This window comes from Simochromis diagramma, unplaced genomic scaffold (assembly GCF_900408965.1).
Source record: "Simochromis diagramma unplaced genomic scaffold, fSimDia1.1 OVJJ01000176.1, whole genome shotgun sequence".
In the NCBI taxonomy this organism is placed as follows: Eukaryota; Metazoa; Chordata; class Actinopteri; order Cichliformes; family Cichlidae; genus Simochromis; species Simochromis diagramma.
The window spans coordinates 4,159,299-4,182,363 of NW_024386892.1; the positions used below are offsets into that span (position 1 = coordinate 4,159,299).

At 44.7% G+C, this 23,065-nt stretch overlaps 1 protein-coding gene across 1 annotated transcript; it reads left to right on the top strand.

Annotated features, from left to right (window-relative positions):
* Nucleotides 1-687: 687 nt before the first annotated feature.
* On the top strand, nucleotides 688-22,403 carry LOC120734902 (TBC1 domain family member 12-like). The gene is made up of 13 exons (XM_040034010.1): nucleotides 688-2,144; nucleotides 9,514-9,649; nucleotides 13,446-13,579; nucleotides 14,583-14,665; nucleotides 14,754-14,871; nucleotides 14,942-15,048; nucleotides 15,456-15,539; nucleotides 15,621-15,715; nucleotides 15,960-16,031; nucleotides 16,130-16,258; nucleotides 16,418-16,527; nucleotides 16,887-17,145; nucleotides 17,228-22,403. Exons 1-13 carry the CDS (start codon nucleotides 1,015-1,017, stop codon nucleotides 17,297-17,299), a joined length of 2,529 nt encoding a protein of 842 aa, XP_039889944.1. The 5' UTR covers nucleotides 688-1,014; the 3' UTR covers nucleotides 17,300-22,403.
* The last annotated feature ends 662 nt before the right edge of the window (nucleotides 22,404-23,065 follow it).

The window sequence follows — 23,065 nt, forward strand, 5'->3', positions numbered from 1 at the left end:
ACTTAAGAATAAAGTTTGATCTCTCTGCAAGAGTGACCTGGTCAATATGCCAGAAGACATTAAGGATAAACAATCAGATTTGACTGATGAACTATGAAAGATCAGGACAGCATCATTGTAGTTTTGATTTTTTCATTAGTTTTACTTCATTTTGAATTATTATTTTTGTTTCAGTTAGTTGCTCATATCAGTTTAGTTTTTATTGTTCCAAAACATTTAGTTTGTGTGAGTAATGCCGAGTGTATTTGTCAGGACTGGATCCTCCTTGTGATTTCTGGCTTGATAAATTTGACCACAATGACAAAAGCTCATTTCTCGAATAGTATAATTTCAGTTTTTTTCTAGATTGTTAAAAGCACACAGAGCATAGTTCTGCCAGGCGCTTGCTCAAATGGTGATCATCTGATTACAGGTTTTCTCCATCTTTGTATTAATATAACGTCTTGAGACAGTTGTTGTTGTGATTTAGTGCTATATAAACAAAAATTGAACTAAATTTTTTCCAGTCTAGTCTTCAGATTAGTATTCGTTAACTGTAATAACTCTGAGTGTGTTTGAGTGTTTGTGTCTTTTTTTGAATGGGGTCAACAAAGGTTTGAGGTGCAGTTACACAGATTGACCACAGGGTGTCACTGTAAACCTCTTCAGCGAATCAAAACACAGTTGTGGTGAATGACGTCATTGTTGGGGAATTTTCAAGATGGCGCTGGACTGTGGCCGGGATGCCGCTGCTGCTGCGACTAGCTAACAGTTGGGGGATTTAATTAATCTTCTGCCCGGTGGCGACGCAAGAAAGCGGCCGTGAAGCGTTCCTTTGTCTGCATTAAACACCTGAGACGGAAATGTTGCGCCGGGTGTGTGTCAGGTAGCGTTAAACCGGCTCTGAAAATGCAGGTAGCCCCTTCCTCCAAGAACAACAAAACCTGCTGCTGCGGAGCTCGGCCCACCTGGCAGGGGGACTCGTTGCAGGAGTTTACGCCCGCGGCAGAGGCTCGCTTGTGGGACTGAGAAGTCATGGAGACTGTGAGGGAGAACGGAGGGTCGTTCGGAGTCGACTTGAACGAGAACGAAGAGGGAGAAAGAGGTGGCGGAGCGGGGAAATCAGCACTCAGAGACCGCAGCATCGCGCTGCTAGCCGGGGTCAGCGCGGTGCAAGACGCTGGGAAGGCTTTCACCGGCCTCGGCAGGGATGTAAACACTGACGCCTCCTTGAAAGGGAAGATAATGCTGGAGAGGCTGTTCCCCGGCCAGGTTTCCGGGGTCTGCGGGGACCACAGTGGCCTGAACGGGTTCACTGAGGAGGAGCTGTCGGTGGTCGAGTTGGAATTAGGAGGAGGGATTGGCCTTGAGGGCACCACAGCTGCTTCCTGTCCAGCTGTGCTCTCAGTGGAGAAGATGCGGGGGGACAGCAAAGAAGAAGCCCTGGATTCAGACTGTGATAGCCCGGGGGGAGAGGCCACAGGAGGCGGGTGTATCAGGACTGCTCTGCCTGGCCATGAGCTGGCATGCGCGGTGAGGGAGCACCGGCGGAACTGCGCCTGCACCGCGGGGGTAAACATGCCCAACGGGGCTGCTGACAGCTGTGAGGGGGAGGCAGGGTTATTTCCCACCCAGCAGCTTTGCGTTTGCGACTGTGAAGAAGTGAAAGTGGCCAACGGGGGTTTCCACACACATGACCAGGACCTGGACTCGGGCTGCTCACCTGAAAACACCCCTGACTGTCAGTTTAAATCGAAGTCTAGGCATGAGAAGAGGGTAGGGTCCCCTGGATTAAGTGCCAAATCCCCCTCTCCCTGCCCTTCATCCAGTGGCAGCCCGCTCTCTGAGCGCAACACCAGGGATGAAGAGGAGGTGGAGGACGATGAGGAGGGTTTCAGCGACCCCAGCTCACCTCCCGTCAGGCCGCAGAGTCTGAGGACTAACCCCAACGTGGCCGTGTCCCTCAGCTGTGACGCCACCCCGCTGTCCCCAGAGGATGAGGAGGATGGGGGCTTTTATTTTGAAGGGTACGACGAAGACCTGAGGGGCGTTTTGGAGGCGGGTCGCCGGCAGAGCGCTCCGGACACGCTCCCGGACCTGAACCAGGACAGCTCGGACCCCAAGCAGATGCCAAAGAGGTTCGGCATCGCAGATTTCTTCACCAGGTAAAATGATCACGTGGTCTGCGGGGCAATAAAGAGTGCACGTGCTAACTCCCAAGGACCCCCTCCCTCCTCATATGGTCTTAAGGCTTTAGTCTTACTACTGTATTAAAATATAAGTAAACAACATGAAGACAACTGAAAAGGATAAAATACAAGGTTTTAATTCTCAGTCAATCCAGGCTCAATTATTTTAGTAAAGAAGCTCATAATTTAAAGATTCAAACAGAAAAAAATAAAGATTTAAAAGCTGATTGGACTTTAGTTAGCGTTATTAAAAGACATTTTCCGTATAGGAAATACCTTCTTTTATTTACTTATCTGTCCTTAAGATTCATGGAAATAAACAACATAAGGCTGAAAAATATAAAACACACTTTTATTAATTTGTGCTTCCAAATGCAGATTTTAGGAAATAAAGCTCATGATGTACAGATTTAAATGCTCGGTGATGAAGATGCATCCTTGCATCCAGCAGCTGACTCCGCCTACTCTTCTCGCTCCACCTTTCCACATTAAAGGTCACTTATTGTATTAAACAGACGACCTCTCAGAGCTGCTGTCTGGGGCCTGTAACACTGTAAAACCCTGCACGTTAATCACATCTCAGTTCTGTATGTGTGACACAGCAGGCATCGGCGAGCATCGACTCAGCGCTGCCTCTTTCCCCGGGGCTTCACCGCTCCCTTTGCTCTTTTCCCGGAGCAGTTTCAGCCATTAGAGGCGATTGATCACGCCGTGTAACCACCGTGCAGCTGCCCAGATGCTGTGACTGTGTGCTGATCAGGCACGAAGGAGATTACATGCTCTCAGTTCCTGAAAAGCTGATTTTTAGACGTGTCACATCGACTTTGAATAAACCCCACACGCACAGGTGGTTGAACTAAAAGGCTTTGAAACACAGTCTGGGCTGTTTAGATGGAGCTTTTTAGCCTCTGTGCTAGAATTAAGGCAGCAGAGCAGCAACACAGGAACACATTTCCCCTTTTTAACCAAAGAAGCGAGTCACGCTGAAGCAAAAGAGAAGGTGAATAAATGAAGGAGAGGCTGAATTACTAAGCTTTAGCTCTTAATGTACAAAACCTCCAAACATATAAGAGCAAAGCTGGAGATATTTGAGCTGTGGGTTACTGGATTATTTTCAGATTGTTGATGACTTTGTGATGATTTTGCTGCCGTCCTGACGCAGGGACAGCGCTGTCTCCGTCTCACTCTTTGCCACATAAACAGGGCAGTGACTCAGTGACCTGTGAGGTTTCACTCCTACAGTGTTGGTGCTAAAAAGCAACGCTAGTTCATAACCTGTGTGAATCTGTGTTATCTCCACCTGTTGGTCCATTATGAGCCTGCTATTGAGTGCATCCTGAATTTGATTGCTTTGTTTCGGTCTTTTATTTATTCAAACCAAGATGGCCGTTCTTTGGTCATTTTAATTTGGTTCTTGTTGTTCCAAGAAAGAGTCGAGTCGATCTTCAATGATTGCATGAGCCCCAGGCCGAGGGAAGTGGGCGCTCTCCATATTCCCAATGAAACAGAGGGAAACGCCCTCCTCCTGCTTTGTCTCGTTTTGAGATGACAGATTGATGGCGTCATTTCGCATACACGCCACACAGACCCTCTTAGCAAATATACAAGTAACCTCCTGTTGTTGGACTGGATAATGTTAGCTGACGGGACTAAACACGACATTTCAAATGAGATATAAAATCAGATAATGCGGTTTTATGTTGCATGACGTAAAGTGTTGTCCGTCTTCTCTTAAAGGGAGACGGCACTGGTCCTGCGACAAGTAATAAGTCAAAGTTTGAAGGTATATGTTGATTAAATGTTAAAATTTTGAATAAAGCAACAAAGAGAGTTAATTTGCAGAAATGGCGTGCTGGGAAAGGAGTCGTTCTTTTCAGCTCTACCAGACTCCTGACAAAAAATGATCATTTTATTTCACAGGAAACAAGAGTTTGTTTGTTTTAAAAACCAAAGGCGATTAGACAACAATCTCACACATTTTTGGAGGTAAAATTCCCGTTTTTGTGAATGGAGTCTGGTGGAATGTGATGGCTTCACATCCTCGTCAGAGTGAAGCACTGAAAACGCAGCATCCACCTTTAAATATGCAGCATACGAACACTGAAATCATTTTTTTTTGCATTTTATTTCAGTCAGCTGTTTGTAAAGTCCCACTCTATGTTCTGTATTCTGTTCTGGTCCTTATCACCTACTCCTGCTATGTGCAATCTTTTTTTATTGTAGTGCATCTCTTCCTGTTTTGTAACAGCTGAAAGTACACACTCGTGCTTTGCATTAAAAGTCAAATTTCCAGTCAAATACTTGACAGAATTCCTCAGTTGTTGGAGTCAGTCTTCAGACAAGAAACTATTACATTTATCAGATTGTCTGCAGTTCAACAGGAAGCACACAGGGCCTTCTCAGAAATCAGAGGAGAGCAGGTTGGGTGAGGACCTGAAAGCAGCGGCCTCCTGCAGGCTGATAGCTGAAGGGCTGTTTGTTCAGAGCTGAGAACGCCTAAGTTTGTATCTTTGCCTGAAATGCGGTCCGTTTTTTGTCATTCGACTGATTAGATTTGGTCTGGAGTCAGTTTTCTTGTTTGTCCGCTGTAACCACAACACCGCAGGTGGTTAGGACATCCAGACCCTGCTAATTTGGTCCCGATGCTGAGCCCTGCTGATTTTAATCATGCTCGGTGCGGTCTGGTGCCGCGCTCATTGATTACTGCTCAGTCAGAGCCAGGAAGTGTGGATGCAGGTGTGCGCAGTATCTGTTTGAGAGTACGGAAGAGACGCTCTGTCGGTAACTGATGATTAACCCAGAGCACCCAAACAGAAAGCAGAAAGCAAACTTGAAGTCTCAAGGTTGGAGATTGATCTGCTGGCGGATATGTGCTCATCCATAACCTCGTTAGTCAAAGGATCCTCGGCAGCGGTGGAAACCCGCCGGGCGCTCCGGGACATGGCTCGGTTTATCTAACAGCCCAGTTTTAGTTTGTTTTGCTGAACTTTGTGAGTGCCGTCGTTCTCTTTGGCTTCATTTGTCTTTCCTGTTGGAACAGCTAACCTCACTTCAGTGTTGGTGCTTTAGGGTTATGATCTGAAATCATGACCATTGCTGCTCCACGTTGAGTTCATATTTGCTTGAAGTCGTCTGTAAATGGCAAAAACAATCATCGTGGCTTTTTGTTGTTGTTCATCGACCGGTGTGACTCATTGAAACCAGCCGTCCACTCTGCCCCTCGCACCAGAGACCACAGTCCCACACAGAGCACATCATCTCTGCTTCATATGACTTTAACACTAAGATGCACTAATTCAGTATTTATTGAAGTTCTGGTGCCGAAACTACTCTGATTGTTTGTGATTTTAGGAAAAAAAACACCAGGACATTTTGCATGCATGAACAGATGGGATCATTTTCCATCACTATTCTGCATTTTTCCACGAGAGCAGGCCGAAACATCAGAATGATAACCGTGGAATTGAATCTCTGGGGGCACGAGGCTGCACTCAGTTCACATGATTTAATATGCTGCAGATATTTTCCTTCTACAGTTACTTATAATTGCTTTGAGCAGATAAGGCTGCAGGTGAAGTTCGGTTTCCTGTTTTTATTGTGCTGTAAAGGAGGATTGCTTTGTTTCATCCTGAACTGACTGCATGATTTCCTCCCTCGTGACTTGAACAGTGACTCCAGCAGCAGAATAAAGATGTTATATTACGTTGATAGTTACTGGAAGAGCTCCAACGTTCCTCTGAGCCACACAAGGAAGTGAAAAAGAGAGAAATGCAGCAGCAGAGAGTTTCCCTAAAGTTTGGTCGCATTCAGAAACTTGAGCGTTGGATTTTTCTCTGTTTGACTAATGAAGCAAAAACAGTCCCTGACTGGCAGGTGCAGGAAAATTTATGTTTGTTAAATCTGCATCTGGGTCTGGGCTGGTTTTTTGGGTTGGATGCGAGCCCTGCAGCTGGCTTGAATGTCACAGCGTCTCAGAGGAAATCCAGACAGACGGAGGAGGAAGGCCAAGGGGAAAACAGCCCGGCTGGAAAAACTCCACTCTGGCCGTGTGGCCCACAGAGCTCAGGCAGGTCAGCCAGGGTCACATACAGGCAGCAGTGCTACTTTAAAGTGGACCTGTGCTGTTCCTTATTTCCTGTCACCCACCTCCTCTTCCAGAGGTGGATGTTAAAGTTAAGCTTATGTACACGTGCGTCTGGGTCAGTTTTAGTTGGTGTTTTCCCACTCAAACCTTCTGTTTGTGAGGGGCAGCCAATCAGAAGAAAGGTGGCTTAAATGAAAGATTCATTTAAACTATGAAAGAGCCCAAGATTAAACAACAAGTGGAACTGCAGCTCTGAACATGCACAGCTTTGTGCTCACGTCCTGCTTCTAATCAGCTGTTGGAATAACACCGAACCAGCCTTTAATTATTTAAGGTCTTCGTTAGATGTGCTCACCTCTGCAGTTAATTATTAATGCAGTGTGTAGTGCAGCCTCAGTGTTTCACACAGAGTTGCGCTCTATTTGTGATGGCAGCACGGTGTCTTTTAAAAACAAAGTCATAAAAAGACCCTCGTATACTTTTGCAGGAATAGATAATAGATGATAAACAGCTGCGCCTCCCGTCAGTGACTCCCAGCACATCCAGGCCATCTGCTTCAGGCTGCAGCTTGCAGCAGATCAACAGAACAGAGCAAAGTTTACGCTACAAAAACTGCTTGGTTAGGTTTGTCTCAGAATAATGTTTACCCCACAATTTACTGAATTCTCTTCTACAGCTTCTGACTTCTAGATCAGTCAGGACAAGCTCGGGAGAGCGCCCTGTGGAACAGGAAGTCAAGAGTCTGGGATTATTTCTGTCAAAATAAACACAAATTGATACTTGAATGGCTCCCACTACTGAAGTTTGTGTGTGAAACACTGAGGTTAGGTCTTATCACACATAAACACCCACAGAGGCTGAACGTCACAGCAGCCACAGCTTTAAACGAGGCTTCTGATCTGAGGGACAGTTTGATGTAACCAGCACAAAGCTACGCGTCAGCTGTTCTTCTGAGGAAGGAGCAGTGACAGTCTAACCTGCTGCATTTCTTCTTCTGCATGATTAATGTGCGCACTCCTCGGCGGTTTGGAGAATCCTGGCAGGACGCTGTGAATGAACATTTCACTTTCTTTGTGTTTGTGATCTTCTTTCTTCTGTAATTACACCAGAGTCACATTGTTGCTCAGATAAAGAGCCTCTGCTGTTAGTGAGAAAGCAACTTCTCCTTTTTCTATTTCTGGAGTTTCTCTCACTTGTTACAACTGCAGCCGCAAGAGAGGAAGAAGATCAACACACAGTTCAGTTTTTAACCAAAGTCTGTCAGCATCTACGAGTTTGTTTGGTTTTAAAACTGACATCAGTGTGATAGTGGAGTTTTTCCATCAGTTATAAAGTTGTGTTTATCTGTCATTTTGGCATTAAAATAATAAAAACAAGGATTTTATATCACAGAACTGCTAAAACACTGTCGCTTACACCGAGAAGAAAATAATCTAGTTTTAATTGCACTTAAGTCTACAATTACCTTTTATTACCTTTTAAATGACTGAAAGTTTTGAATGAGCCACAGACGCTTCAGCAATAGCATTTATCTCAGCTGAGGGAGAAAGAGCCAAGTTTTCTGTAATCAAAGTGAATGAAAGTGTAGGCACACGGCGATCGTGGCTCCGCTTATTCTTTTCAGCTGCTGCAGTGGTGCACAGACAGCTGAGCTGCAGCAGATGCAGCGTGTGGGTCTTTGAAGCTGTGAACAAACTTGACCTGCAGAGCGCGAGGTGGGATAATATTTGCTCTGCCGTCTCCTCGGAGCCGGCTCCCATGCATATACGTGTCTGTTTGTTCTCTTCCCGCCGGCTGACCAGCAGACTCTCCCAATGAAAACTGTCGATATGGCAGCTTTTCCTAAACAGTCTTTTTTCCTTTGGCATCATCTTAAAAAACTGCTGTAGCTGCAGCATTTACCGCATTACGTCTTTGCTGCGTGTCTTTCCTCGTTTGTTTGAGGAACTGAAATCGGCCTCTGCAGCTTTTCTGACCAGAGTTTACATTCTTCACAGATGGCTGGACTTCTAATGAAATGGGAACCTGCCAGTGTGTTGAAATGTCTGAGTGATAGGGAGCGCTTACAGGAAACACTTTAAGGGGAAGACGTTTTATCAGCACACTGAAGGAGGTCAGAGGGACACTGACCATGTAACCTGTGTGAGGATGAGCAGAGTTTTATACACTGACTTTAGTACATTTAATGACGCCATGCAGAATCTGACCTTCATGAATATCTGCAGAGTTACAGGCCCTCAGATATGTAGGGGGTGCGGTTTGTTTATATTCATGACTTCATAATTACAGCACATTAAGTTTTCAGTGCTGAAAAATATTAATGCTCAGTTAAAAACTAAACTTCACAATCTAAAGCCAAAGTCTGGCTAACGTGGAGCGTCGCTATGATGGGATCTGTCAGATGCAGCGGAGCAGAAAGCAGCATCGATAGTCTGCATCTTTGATCTGGTTTCTGATTATTTCAAACGGTGCCAGCTTTCACGACTCATATCAACATGCGGAGCAGGTGCTGCTCAGGACAAGTTGGAGCAAATGAAAGGTCTCCTTTTTATCTGTGTTCGATACCAGGATTCCTTCTGACTGATTTATGGAGCCTATCGCATAAAGCAGTGCACACCCTGAACAGGTCATCAGACTAGTGTGGAGCTAAAACGAATAAATAAACAATTAATAAAAAGGTAAATAGGTACAGAAGCAATGTCACATTTTACATTAATGATGTTCTACTTTTGTGTTTAATATTAGTGATGATTCATTTTATTAGTTTCTAAGGTAGATTAGTGAAATGTCTAAAATGATTACAATTACTAAATAAAACTGTAAAGGAAACTGTGAAAAGGCATCAAATGTAAAGTTAATTTTATTCATTCATTTATTTTCCCTCCTGATTAGAAGACACCATCTCTGTCGTCGAGGCAACACTCTGACCTCTTGTCACCCTTTGAATTTGCAAAATGAAGCAGAAATAAGCAAAGAAACAAACAAGAAAATACACAAAAATATGAGGTCAAAACTGTAAATTAGGGAAGTGAAATAAAACGAGTTTATACACAAGTTGATAATAATAAGAAAATCTGTAACATTTTATAAGTTTATTAAAATACATCAGCTAATGCATAAAAACTCTTATACTTAATAATGAAGAGACGTTTTATTTGTAACGTTTTGCTTGTCCTTCATATGATTTTGAGAGATGAAGTTTATTTCCTTCCTGTTGACTCTGATACATGTTTGCTAAGCTCAGTCTGTGCTCTCTTTCAGGAGCCTGTTTTCTAGGAAACCCAAAGAGCCCAAAGCGACGTCTCACAGCTCAGCAGGGTGGCGACTGTTTGGCAAGACAGCAGCCAGAGAAGGCGATACGAGCAAAGACCTCGCCTCCACGCCGACCGCGGAGCAGGTTGGCTCTTTAAACACACACAATCATATCATCATCATCATCCTCCTCCTCCTCCGCCCAGGGTGTTTAATCTGCTCCCAGCCACAGTCGGTCCTTTATAAGGGCATGAAACTCTCCTGGGTGAATCATCTGAGCAGAAACATGAGCTGCTATGTTAGAAAATCAGATAAACAGTGGAAGGTAGAAGCCTCAGGACTCAGAAACTGAGGGCGAGGCGTTAAACGAGCTCCGCAGGCACAATAAAGGCTCTGTTTGCTTTCAGCGTTACTCGCTGTGTGTCCTCCATGTCCACTCGAGGTCTTAACAAAAACGCTGATTATTTTAAAGCACACCCAGCTGTGTCCACCTGCAAACTCAGTTGTCCTCTTTCCTTCTGTCGGCACCTTTTCTTCATCAGTTATTGAGATTTTACGTTTTTCTGAACCGTTTGCGTTGTGGGAACACGAGCACTGCATTTTCTCAGGGCAGGCTGCAGACTGTACGTGTTCATGTTCAAGTCAGAGTTTGAAGCCTCGTCAGTGAATTCTGAATGTCTTCATGTAAATGTTGCCTCCAGCACAGAGAGGGGAAATAAGCTTCACACTGTGAGGTAAGAACTAATCATCTGCAAATAACTGACATCCAATTTATAAACGTAAACAGACTGCAAAGTGCTGCAACTCACCTGCGAATTAGCTGAGGTAAAGTCTAGCAGGCAGCTAGCAGCTATACCCACCTGTTAGTCAAAGAGGCCACGCCCCCTAATAATGCAAACTTTTAGCTGTAATGCAGTTTAAACAGGTGAGATATAACCGTACCCTCGGTACAGTTGTTATTAAGCAGAAGTCACCTATAGAGACCAGAACAGTTTCTTTGCAGGACTTCTGGAGCCAGCCCCTAGTGGATGTTAGAGGAACTGCACTCTGGAGCTGTCCTGGGGGTTGCTGCCTGCTTGCTGTTGGAAAATAGAGCCATGAACACTGCGCCTGCAGTCCCATCCCATGCACTTTCTGCTTTATTTATGCACTTGAGCAAAGTTAAACTTTTTTATTTTGTTTAAATTGAAGAAGCTGTGAAGCAGCTCTCAGCAGTCACATTCAGAGATCTTTAACTGGAACACCTGCTGGGGTTTTTCCTCCCATGCAGCTACGCTGAAGTCCAGTCGATGCTGGATGGAGTTTTTGCTCCGGCTTGTTTACCACAGGTTGCAAAGCTTTTTCATGCACGTTCTACCAAACCAAAGTGGGAAAGCACTTTCTCTGTGGGATCTGGCTTTGTGCATGAAGCCATTGTGACACTAGTTGGTGGTTTGATTCCTAGTCTGCATGGCAAATATCCTTGGGCAAGATACTAACCCCAAATTGCTCTCCGATCCATCCATCGGAGTATGAATGTGTGTGTGAATGTTAGTGAGAAAGCAAAAAATGTGCTGGTGTGACTGGGTGAATGAACAAGTTATGTAAAGTGCTTTGAGTGCTCAGAAGAGTAGAAAAGTGCTATTTAAGAACCAGTCCATTTACCATTTACACTGAAACAGGAAACAGCCAAACCTGAAAGCCAGGACTGTTTCCACCGAGCTGGACAAACACACTATTGTCTGAAATATCGCTGCAGCAGGAAGATGTCCCAACAACATCTGTGCTATGGAGCACGCAGCAGACTGTGACAGTCGCAATGTGAATGTCTCCCTGCTTTCTGGTACAGAGACTGCAGAGCTGCACCGGGCTGGATTTACTGGAGTCTTATTTAAGGAGCCAAACCATGATTAAACCATCAGTTAACAGTTAGCATCATTTGGCAGCTTCAGAGCTGTCCTTCTGCACTATTGAAAGGAAACAGTTTAAGTGAAGTCAGCCTTCCTCCTCCTCCTCCTCCAGCAGCTTTGTGTCTGACGTGTCAGCTAGCCTGAGCCAGGCCACATCTGGCCAACTCTTTTCCCGATGAATCATCTGACTGCTGCTGCCGTCATGTGAGCAGAGCGAGGGTAGAGGCCAGCAGCTGTTGGCAAAATACCTTTAAAGCTCCAATCAAAGGTCAGAGGTCACACAGTCATGCTCCATGTTACTATGGCAGCAAAGAAAATCCCGCCAAGTGTGACGTAGTTTTTTATCCGGCAAACTGATGTGAAAATGTATGTAATTAAACTCAACCAGAGGAGGAGGCTGGTGTGTGTCTGCGTGTGTGTGTGTGATCATCATCTGCCTCCGCAGCTTCAGGCTGTGTACGTGTGGATGTTGCCCAGCACACTACATCATTTTACAGACATCGTGTTGTACATAAACACAGGCAGGCTAACAGCGTTAGCATCAAGCTGGTAAACACGTGTGTGCAGATGCAGCTCCTCTCTGCTCTGCAGCATCTGGATTTTTACTGCTCGTAAAAACTCTCCTCAGACATAAATCCCATGATTACGTGGAGCTTTTCTGTGCTCACACAGACACTCGACCTGCAGCAGACCCACTGTCTGATCTCCTGATCGTCAGTATCGCAGGATTAGGAAATCACCTTTGCGGAGGTTGAAGGATCTTATCTGTCTGAGTTCCTCATTTGTAGTTCTGTAGAGTCCAGCTAGCTGCTAACGTAAACGCTCTCATCCAAATACATCACTTCTGCTTGCTAACATGGATGCTTTTAAATGTGGAGGCACAAACCAGTGGGTGTGATGTCACTGTGGCTGCATGCATCTTTTATTTACAGTCTGTCTAACAAACCATAATATGCACGTTGCTGTAATGTAAAGGAAAGGTGAGCAGCATGTTTCACGTCAGTGTTTCCTCAGCTCCGTGTTTTTATATCTCGGCTCTTTGGAAATCACCAGGACGGTCACCTGATGCGTATCTTTTTATGACTCTCACTTCATGTTGAATCTGATGACAGAGCAGCCTCAGAGGGCGACCTCTGTCTCCCCCTGCTGGCGGCATTCACGCCTGAAACCAGCTGATGAAAGACGTGTTGTTCTGTTGACCCCACAGCTGTCCTGCTCCTGTGGATAAACGGTTTATTGTACGGGCCACACACACACACACACACACACACACACACACAGAGTGATTCTCTGTGCTTAAGCTGATGAACGAACGCTCTGTTTATTCTGAAACTGCAAATAATCTGTTACAAACATTTTTACTAAATTCAGAAACGATGCTTTTACTTCCGTTTGTACTCGAGAGAATTGTGGAAAGAAAAGCACCATCTTTACGTTTCTTCCACCTCTCATCCAAGAAGCTTTTTCAGTTCTAAGATCAATTAGTGGAGAGTGATCTCCACCATGTGCCTCCATCTCACCCTATCCCAGCATCCTCCTCTGCTACCAACCCTCTGCATGTCCTGCTTCACCACATCCATCTTCTCTGAGCTCTTCCTCCTTTCCTCCCGCTTGGCGGCTCCATCATCATCTGTCCAGTAAATCCACTCTCCCTCTTCTGCACATGTGCAAACCCTCTCAGCTTCTCTACCTTTGTCTCCAAAGCTCGCCCGACCTGTCCCTCTGACACTTGAAATGATCAGACCTTTGCAAAAGCAGTTTTTTGGGTCTCAGAGAAGAATGAAACTGAGCTGGAGGCAGATGTTTATCTGTGTATAAGGTGGAATGGCTTTTTATGATGTTCTCTGTGTGGCGCTTTTACAGCTCAGGAAAATAAAACTTTAAACACCCACAGCTCAGTGAGGACTGTGGGAACTGAAAAAGATGTGAGACGGCTCTGAATTTGTGTAACTGCCAAAAACACCCTGTTGAGTTGATGTTCAGGTGTAATTATTCCTCTGAGAGCGATGCTGTACTACATGTGTACTACATGATATCTGTTTCTTTCTTTAGTCTCCTCAGCAGGAGCCGATGAAGGACTCCAGCGTGCCCTCGTGTCCTCAGCGGCCCCTGCTTGCAGGGAGGAGGAAAAACCTGGAGTTTGAACCTCTTTCCACCACGGCTCTCATCTTGGAGGACCGCCCTTCGTAAGTTCTGTGGTGGCTTTAAAAATGCAGTTTTAAGAATGTGCTTTTGTGCCTGTGGTGGAAAAGACTGCAGCTGGTTCTAGATTACACGCTGTGGTGTTGGAAAAGTCATAAACCTGCTGATGTGTGTACTTCTGAAGCGAGTGCATCTGCAAACAGGTGATTTTGTGTTAGTCCCACGTTTAAGCTCAATGGTTCCAACTGTGAGCCGAGCGGTGTAGGGTATCCGTGCTGGTGCCGATCTTTTTACCAGTACACTCTGGAGTGTTTGAAAACCAGCCTGCATTGGTGCTGGTTTGTTTCTCACCTCAGCTGCAGCTTCTGACTCAATGTTTCCAACTTTGGGCTCAGCGGTGTTGGGAAGTCAAGTTGCTGCTGGTCTTTATTCTCTGGAACCAGCTGGAACTGGTTGTTGTTATTATTATTATTATTGGCAGAATGTTGCTGAATGCACTTGCAGATTAAAATGTTATATTTCAATGTTTCATAGCTGCAGAAACAGACACCTGAGTCAGTGAATGACATGTTTTATTTTTGTGAAAAGCAAATGAAAGGGCCGAATATTTCCATCACATACATGTGTGTGTATCAGTAACACATGCTTGGATATGGATTTGCATTGGAAGACCACACGTGGTCCTCCATGACTATTTTTCCTGCCTGTATGTGGAAGTCGGAGGTTCGACTGTGCAATGCAGTGAAAACACTGAAGCTTTTTTATCAAAGGGTTAATATCAGTCTTTATTGTTCTTTGTCCCTCTGTGGTGAACAAAGATGAGCTAACAGTTTTACATTAGAGTCAAACTGGTGTAAAATGTCAGATTAATGAGTTTTTCCCTGAGTGAGGGGGATGCGAGGCGATCCTCGCAGCAGAAACACTTCAGGATGAGGTCACTGTCACAGAGAGACAGAGCCGCTGTGTGTGATCACCTGACAGGAAGTAAAACCAGAAAACCCCAACAAGCTTTCCAGCTGGCTGAGAGCTCGTCTGTCTGTCCTTCAGGAACCTGCCGGCTAAATCTACGGAGGAAACTCAGAGACACAAGCTGGAGTACGAGGAGATGGTGGCAGGAGCCAAGAGGAGAGGTACTCACACTCACACACAGATGTATTGATGTCACTGGCTGGTGCTGTTCTTGGATTTGATTGGCTCGTGCTGTTGCGTCTCCTTCAGAGCTGAAAGAAGCCCAGAGGAAGAAGCGTCAGATGAAGGAGAGACACCGGCAGGAGGACAGCATCTCCAACGCCATGGTCATCTGGAACACCGAGATCCTGCCTCACTGGGACTCCATGTACGTCTCCACCGCTGTGTGTGTGCGCGCGCGGGTGCTTGTCTTTATTTAATGCATTGTGTGTGTGCAGGAAGGGAACGAGGCGGGTCAGAGAGCTGTGGTGGCAGGGCCTTCCCCCCAGCGTCAGAGGAAGAGTTTGGAGCCTCGCTATCGGCAACGAGCTGAACATCACACCAGGTACAAACACGCGATCCTGGACACTCGTTTGACACTTCTGTTAAATATTAAGTACATTTTTAAATGCGGCAGTGACTGCAGCTGTTTATTTAAACCACCATGAGTCCCACAGGAACCCTAATCTGTGCTCTCTTATATGGAGAGATGGAGGCGTGCAGAGACAGTCAGTTTAGATTCTGGTTCACAAACATTTGCACAGTGGGAAGAACACAGCTGGGCGTTGCACACTTTTAATGAATCTAACGAGAATTTTGATTGCATGGTAAAAAATAGTTCTGCACACAAAACTGTGACTGAGGCTCAAAGAGATTCAAAATGATGGATTTGCATAAAAACTCTAACTCTAACCTTTAAAAGTTGCCGATTGAGTCTAATTTTCTGATTGATGGGTGTTTGTCTCGCTGCAGAGCTCTATGAGATCTTCCTCTCCAGAGCCAAAGAGAAGTGGAGGAGTTACAGCGAGACCAGCTCGGTGAACGACAGCGAGAGCGGTACGACGCCCCTCCTCTCTTTGACCCTCACAGCTCCAGTTTCAGCGACTGAAAACTACTTCTGTGTGTTTCTCCCGTTAGATGGAGGAGCATCTCTGGCTGACAGAGAGTCCAGCCTGGATCTCATCAAACTAGACATCTCCAGAACCTTCCCCTCGCTCTTCATCTTCCAGAAGGTAAACACAGATAACAGGCAGAGGACCATTCAGGTTTGCAGCACTGCAGCAGCAAATGCAGCAGTTTGATTTCTGCAACGATGAGAAAAGAATTTGGTCGGATTTTCAGACATTTGTTTTTGGACTTGTGACGTCTGTGTGGGTGTTTTTGTCCCGAGGTTCTTCAGTCTGCCTGCAACAAACAGCCAGCAGGTCAATCACATCTGTGTCTCACATGAATGTCTGCTGTGTCTTCCTCCTGCAGGGCGGTCCGTACCACGACCTCCTCCACAGCGTGCTGGGTGCCTACACGTGTTACAGGCCTGACATTGGCTATGTGAGTAAAAGCATTATGGCAGCTGTTACCGAATATTTAAAAATCATTCAGTGTCTCGTTAAGACTGATCCGAAACCAAAGCGTCTGTGGACTTTCAGGTGCAGGGCATGTCCTTCATCGCTGCTGTGCTCATCCTCAACCTGGAGGAGGCCGAGGCCTTCATCACCTTTGCCAACCTGCTCAATAAACCCTGTCAGATGGCCTTCTTCAGAGTCGACCACGAACTGGTACGCAGTCTTTGTGATATTTCGTAAGAGGGAGGAGGGAAAACTCAGAAACCTCCTGAAGAACTCAGAGTTGGTTTGTGAGTAAAAGATTTTTACTTTTACACAAATCACTGTGAACATTTAAAACCTTTTCCTCTTTGTTCTCTCCGTTTCTGACAGATGTTGAAGTATTTTGCAGCCTTTGAGATTTTCTTCGAGGAGAATCTTCCTCGTCTCTTCAGCCACTTCCAGACCAACAGCCTGACCCCTGACCTCTATCTGATTGACTGGTGAGTTAATACAACTGAAGAAAAAAGCAGCCAAGCTGATTTTTTTCTGTTAGAAATTTACAGCAAATCTTTCAGATGTTTAACACAGATTAGATTGTCAGTAAGATTTATCGACTTAAAAATGCCTTAAAGTTCATTTGTCTTAAAAAAAAAGACTTTGGATGTAGCTCACCTGGTTGAGCAGGTGACCCACGTAACAAAGGTCACTGCAGGTCACCACAGAGTCATGCAGAAGCTGTTTGCGTTGATTTGGTTTTAGCGGTGCATATTTCCATGCCGATCTTTCATAACCCGCCTTGAGTTGGTGTTTCATCTTCATACGCCTGCAGATTTCACTCAGCATGTCTGTCTCCCTGCAGGATCTTCACTCTGTACAGTAAGTCACTCCCTCTGGACGTGGCGTGCCGGGTGTGGGACGTCTTTTGCCGGGACGGCGAGGAGAGCTTATTCCGGACGGGTCTGGGCATCCTGCATCTGTACGAGGAAGTCCTGCTGCAGATGGACTTCATCCACATCGCGCAGTTCCTCACGCGCCTGCCGGAGGACCTGCAGTCGCACACGCTCTTCAACGCCATGGCCAGCACGCACATGATCAGCAGGAACCGCCGCTGGGCTCAGGTCAGGCTCACGGTCAGAGCGCAGGGCGAGGGCGGCGCAGCTCACTCGCAGAAAAAAAGCTAACAGCTGTGTTTCCTTCCAGGTGTTTTCTGCCTTGATGAAGGACGGAAATAAAGAGGCGGATAAAAACACGAGTCCAGCTTTGAGAAGCTAACCCCGACGCTAACTCCAGCTGTACTCAAACTAACGTCTGGCTTCGGGGATGTCGGAGCTCGCGCTAGCTCCCCCTGCCGCCGCTGACGCCAACCACAGAGGCTAGTTGTGTATCTTGAAGCTGCGTAGCCTGAAGCTAAACTCAGTCCTGGGCTCAGCTACGAAGCTTGAAGTGAAGACGAGGCAGCCGTGGAGGTGGGGGCGGAGCCGCTGACCAGTCTTGGGAAAGGAAGCGGCAGCTCCGGCGATTCCTGAAACCTCTGCTGGGACCAGAAGCGTTCGGTTACTCCTGATCTTCAGCTGCCAGTCAGAATTTCTCACAGATTGTGTTCCACAGCTGGGGAGTCACAGGCGGCTGGGAAGAAAACCTAAAAGCAGTCCGACTCGGCCATCGTTTGGCTCCTCCAGGTCGAGACGGCGCTAACACCGAGCGTCACGCCCTGCGTAATTCTCCAAGACTCTAAATCTAACTGTAGGTGCTAATGAGTTTCTCAAGGCTTCAGAAATGTCCTCTGTGGTTCACTTATTAATGTGAGTCCTTGTGGTTCGAGTTCACAAACACTCTTTTACTTTGCTGCTTTTGTTGTAATATTAGCTTCAAGAATGACGGCAGTCTGCACTACTTTAATCTGCTAGCAAAACAAACTCACAACACGGGAGATTTGGGTGGAAGTAAAACTAAAGTGTTGCAGTTTACTCGCTGCTTCTCTGTCACCAGTTTTGGTGGGAGCTGCCAAGTTTGGGAGATATCTGCTGCCTTCTCAGAACTAAAATCAAAAAGCATTTTTAATATAATTCTGTCGTTCTGGGAATCAAGACCACCTTCCTTAAAAAAGGATTCATGTAGCCAAACTCACTGTGAGCATGTTTCAGGATCTGTGCAGAAGGAAGTATCGATCTGTCGCGTGTCGGTCCGTTAGCTTAGCGCCCCGCTGAACAGCAGACAGCAGTCATTGTACCAGAACCAATCAGCAAACAACCTACAGGTGACATCACCTGCCCACACTCCCAAGTCAGCCGGCCAACGATGTGGTTTGACGCTGCTGCCCTTCATTAAAAAACTAACGTGTTTTATTAGAGCCTGTAGATGTTACCTAGCAACCACCACTAGAGTGCAGTGTGTGACAGGAAGCTGTAACCGAGCAGCACGGAGCAAAGAGGGACGGCATCCGTGCTAACCTTTAACATCAACGCTGAGCCTCGTCTGATCGGCTGCGCTCGACTTTTGTTACGTTCAAACTCGTCCACTGGTCCCACGCACAAGGTTTGTGGATTTTTGTGATTAAGTCGGTCATGATTTTTAGAAAAAGACTTATAGACGATAGTCCTGACCAGACGCCCAGAGCTCCTGGGACTGAGAGCTGACGGCAAATTCAAAGCGTCACCTTCTGACGCCGCACTCTCTCCACCTCACGCTCCGTGTTCCCGTCACTTGTGCACAAGATCCTGAACTCCCTCGTTTGGTGGAAGAAGCAACCGCCTGCTGTTTTCTGGCTCATTCATTCGATTCGTGTTCAAGAGAAGGCAGCCTTTATCTTTATCTGTGAAGTTAGAGCGCTCACACCAGTCACTCGAAGGAAACCAGGGCTGAACTGGCCCTTTAAGGACGAGCAGATGGTGAAAGAGTTTGTTTGTTTTTTTAAACGTTAAGATAATGATTCCACTTAAGTGTTTAATACTTCTAAATATATTCTAAAGGTGGGAATATTAGTGCTGGTGTTTAAGCAAGAATTTAAAAGGACATTCGTGTTAGTATTTGACGTAATTTGGCTTAAAATATCCACAAAAACCATTTTGGGTAGAGCGTAAATGTTTGTGCTGACAAATGGGGCCATCGGGGTTTTAAAGCCAGCGTTTCCCAGATCTAGATTTCCATTCAGAGCACTTTATCACGCAGCATTTAAGCCCCACAGTGAGGCCTCCAGGTCTACGGCCGCGGCTTTTAGCTTTTAGTAGTTCAGGCTTGAAAAATGACGCTTTTATAGGCTTTGCATTAGATTATTTCTTGCTTGTTTATTAAAACTTAGCTATAAAATTTGAAGTTAACAGAAGAAACTGCAGCATGTATGCAAGCAGCGTGTTTGAACCCGGAGGCCTAAAACCGAGACCAGAGGTATTGCTGTTCACTCCCAGAAGATCCTTGAAAACATTATTTCCTTTTAAAGCAAACATCCTCCCAAATTTGCAGTGTTTCTTTGTCATCTCTTGTTTTGGATGAATTCGATCGTACGTTCTGATTTTCTGTGGATCAACCGTTTGGTCTACATAGATGCCAGAGGGGAAAAAAAACTTGCTTCCAGCCCCTCGAGACTGAAAACTCTGCCGACTTTTAGACTGTTTGAAGCTGCTCGCACCAACACTCCAACGGGATAATGAAAGCAATTTTTATTTATTTTTTCTTATATTACTCGTTTTCTTTCAAAAACAAAAGTCTGCTCAAAAATCGAGTTACTGCTGCTTTAGCCTGCCTACAGGCAACTGCAAGCCACTTTGCAACCCACCGTCACCACCTTTGCTCCACCTCCTCCATGTCGTTCCGTCTGCCAGAGCAAACAAACATAACACAACAGCGTCGTCCTGAAATAACAGGCAAAGGAGTTTGTGGTATTTTTAGTGAAAAATGATTGTTTTTGGATATTAATTACTTTTTACACAGAAGAGTAACACTAATCTGAGGATGCAGACGTTACCAACACACTGACTGAACAAAGCTTCGCACTCACAGCCGTCACTAAAAACACAACAGCGCTACAATAACGAGCAGATCAGCAGCGTCTCTACAAGTTTCTACACTCTTTGTTGCTCCTTGAGCTCATGGAAACACTTCTTTGATTTCCACTCACTACATCAGCCTGATGTGTTTGCACAGCCGATTAAAGGCAGCCAGAGGTCACCACCTCCTGTGAGACGGGCAATGATGGAAATATGTGCCAAAAAATAAAATCAAGATAAAATGTGTTTCAAAAATATACTGGACTATAGAGTGAACTCTGTTTTGTGCTGCCAGACTTTTATATAATTCATGGATGTAATAATAAAGTTAAGCAATCTCAACAGATGAATTTTAATCAGTTGCTGATCTATAAACTATTCTTTGTATCAGGCGGTAAACATTTGTCTCTGCTGTGACGTTCGATGTTTTAACCTGGGAGTCTACGGCTGCTGTTGGAGCCCCTAGTGGGCGTTAGAGGAAGTGCAGCAAGAAAATGAAGCTTTGTTTTTGTAAAGAGCTCGCTCTATAGTCCTCTGCACCGATCAGCAGTGAATGATTTAGGGCTCAAAATAAATGCAACGCCCACCTCGCCATGACCATCAAACTACCGACAAGCACTACTGAGGAAGTCTCCACTCAGCCTGCAGCGAATGCACAGGCCGCCACTCTTTCCATTTAAAGCTGAAAACTCACCAGAGACGACGAAGATCCCCGGATGAGGAAATGGTTCATGTCCTTTACAGCCACCAGCTAATCAGTATTTCTGAGGTGGTAAAGATGGAGGTCGTTTCCAAACTTCAGGGTTGTTGCTTCTTCTTCTCTGGTGACTGTGTCAGCGTCACACCTGTGTAACACCTGAATTCTCCACAGACACTTATGATCAGTGTTCATTAAAACATCTGCAAAAATTATGTTTAAAAAGTTAAAAATGCAATTAGTGTTTCCTTCAGGAAAACTACAGACCGTCCCTTTAAAATGTCTGTTACCTTCCACCGAGCCTTACAACCCAGGAAGTGTCACCGCCTTTCAAAATAAAACTCGACCAAAGTGTTAACGAAGCGCTTCATTAAACACGGCTGGAAACAGAGTCATGATTTATTATTTTTAAACACACGATCATCCAGCATTTAGTTTTTTTCACAGTGAAGCAAAGCGAAGCACCCAAAAGGTAAAAACATTCATTTCTAGTTGTTACTATTATTGTTATTATTCGTCTGCAGAAGACGCAACACCAGGTTAATGCGTGTTGAAATTTGAATCTGGAACTTTATTTATAGCAGGTCTGTCCAGAATTCATCATCATTAGAATTTGATGAGTTTTCCAGCAGATTTACTGAAAATCTGTTTATATTTCTAACGATTATTTTTCTCATTGTTCTCAGATTAGTTCTTCTCCAAAATACTTTTGATGTTTTTGTTTTATTTATTTTCTTTTAAACAAACAAAGAACACATTAAAAACTCCAGTTTTCTGATTTTTTTTTTTTTTTAAAGGCACTTTTTGAAGACAAACTTGTTTTTTCTACACTTTAAACACACTCAGTAACAAAGCTGCACTCAAAGCCTGTTAATGAACTTTTCTTCTACTTTTACATTAATTCCTCTCGTTTGAGATTCAATGACACGTATTTGTTTTGTTTTTGTTTGTTTTTATCTTGTAAATTTACAACTTTAATGTTCAAACTACATCAGGATTCGCCCAGCCCCTCGATTCTTTTGGTTCTTTTAAAAATTAAACCTTTTTAAACATTTTACATTTTAAACATTTTTATTAATGTCTTTTGTCTGCTTTTGCAATTTTCTCCAAACTGTCCGATAATCACCCCGTTCTTGCTTTGCCATGTAAGTGTTTATTCATCATGTAACATCTCCGTATTATTCTGACAGCCGAGGTTGTCCCGAACACGATCTGAATCCAACCTCATTCAGGTTTTTGGGCTCGATAGAAACTTCTGGTCATTTTTAACTCAACACAAAACAAATGTGTGAAAACAAATCAGAGGAAAGTTGTATTAATGGATTTAGTTTTGATTTAAATAAAGGAAGTTATCAATTAAATATGCAAGTGAAAAGCAGTTAAATATTCAGAGCTGAATGAAACAAAAGTGCAATAGAGACGTTGTTTGTGCAGTTTCATTACCCATAATCCTCAGCAGGTTGATCACATCACTCCAGATTGCTAACAAACGTTCAGATGAGACTCGATAGTGTCCCCTCTGACTCTTCAGCGTATTCCTTCTTTTTAACTTGTTTTATACTTTCATGTAAATCCATTCAGCTTGTTTCTGTTTTACTGTCAGATTTTAATATTTTAATGTACAGTTTTCTTTTGTTCCATAATGCCTTACAGGTGCTGTAAATACACTGTAAAAAATAAATCTTTTCATATAATGGCCACTAGTTAAATGTGTAAATAAATATCTCAGCAAACTCCCGCGTCTCTTTCCTCTTTACAGTTTTTTTTGAAATAAATTCAAATGTTCGCCGACTTTGAGGACTTTACAGTCTTTTCTCATTGAGTAGTTGCAACTGAAGAACAAAAGTTGATGCAGAGTTAATCATAAAATATAAGAGCCTGTAGTGGTACGACTACACACCTTTGGAGCAGAAGTCATAAGTTCAATTCCCCCCTGGGGCATCAAATCCAGCTACACCTTCCCCTAAGGGACTGCTCCCATGCTTACAGATTGATGAGGTGCAACACACATGCTACAGCAAGGCAGAGCCAGGACGGGGGAGTTATCACCCCTAACAAGCCCCGTTTATTTGTTAGGTAACTGATATGACGCCTCGTCATCCTCTAGTGTTTAAGATGATGCAAGTTATTATTATAGAGTCTGTAAGTTATAACTTCAAATTTTACAGTTGAGCTTAACAAGGTGATACGTATGATAAATATGTGTGACGTTCTAGGGGTGCAACAAGAAATTGGCCCCACTCACGCACCAACCGTGAAAGGTGAAAGGTGATCAACTAATTACCCAATCATGGAGCACCCAAGGACTCAGCAGGCACTGGACTCCAGTAAGCCACACCCAGGTGTCCGTGCCTGAGA

Coding starts and splice junctions, on each gene's coding strand:
- LOC120734902 (XM_040034010.1), top strand. CDS start 1,015: ATGGAGACTGTGAGGGAGAACGGAGGGTCGTTCGGAGTCGACTTGAAC. Junction 13,580..14,582: donor ATCTTGGAGGACCGCCCTTC/GTAAGTTCTGTG, acceptor TCTGTCCTTCAG/GAACCTGCCGGCTAAATCTA. Junction 16,032..16,129: donor ACAGGCCTGACATTGGCTAT/GTGAGTAAAAGC, acceptor GTGGACTTTCAG/GTGCAGGGCATGTCCTTCAT.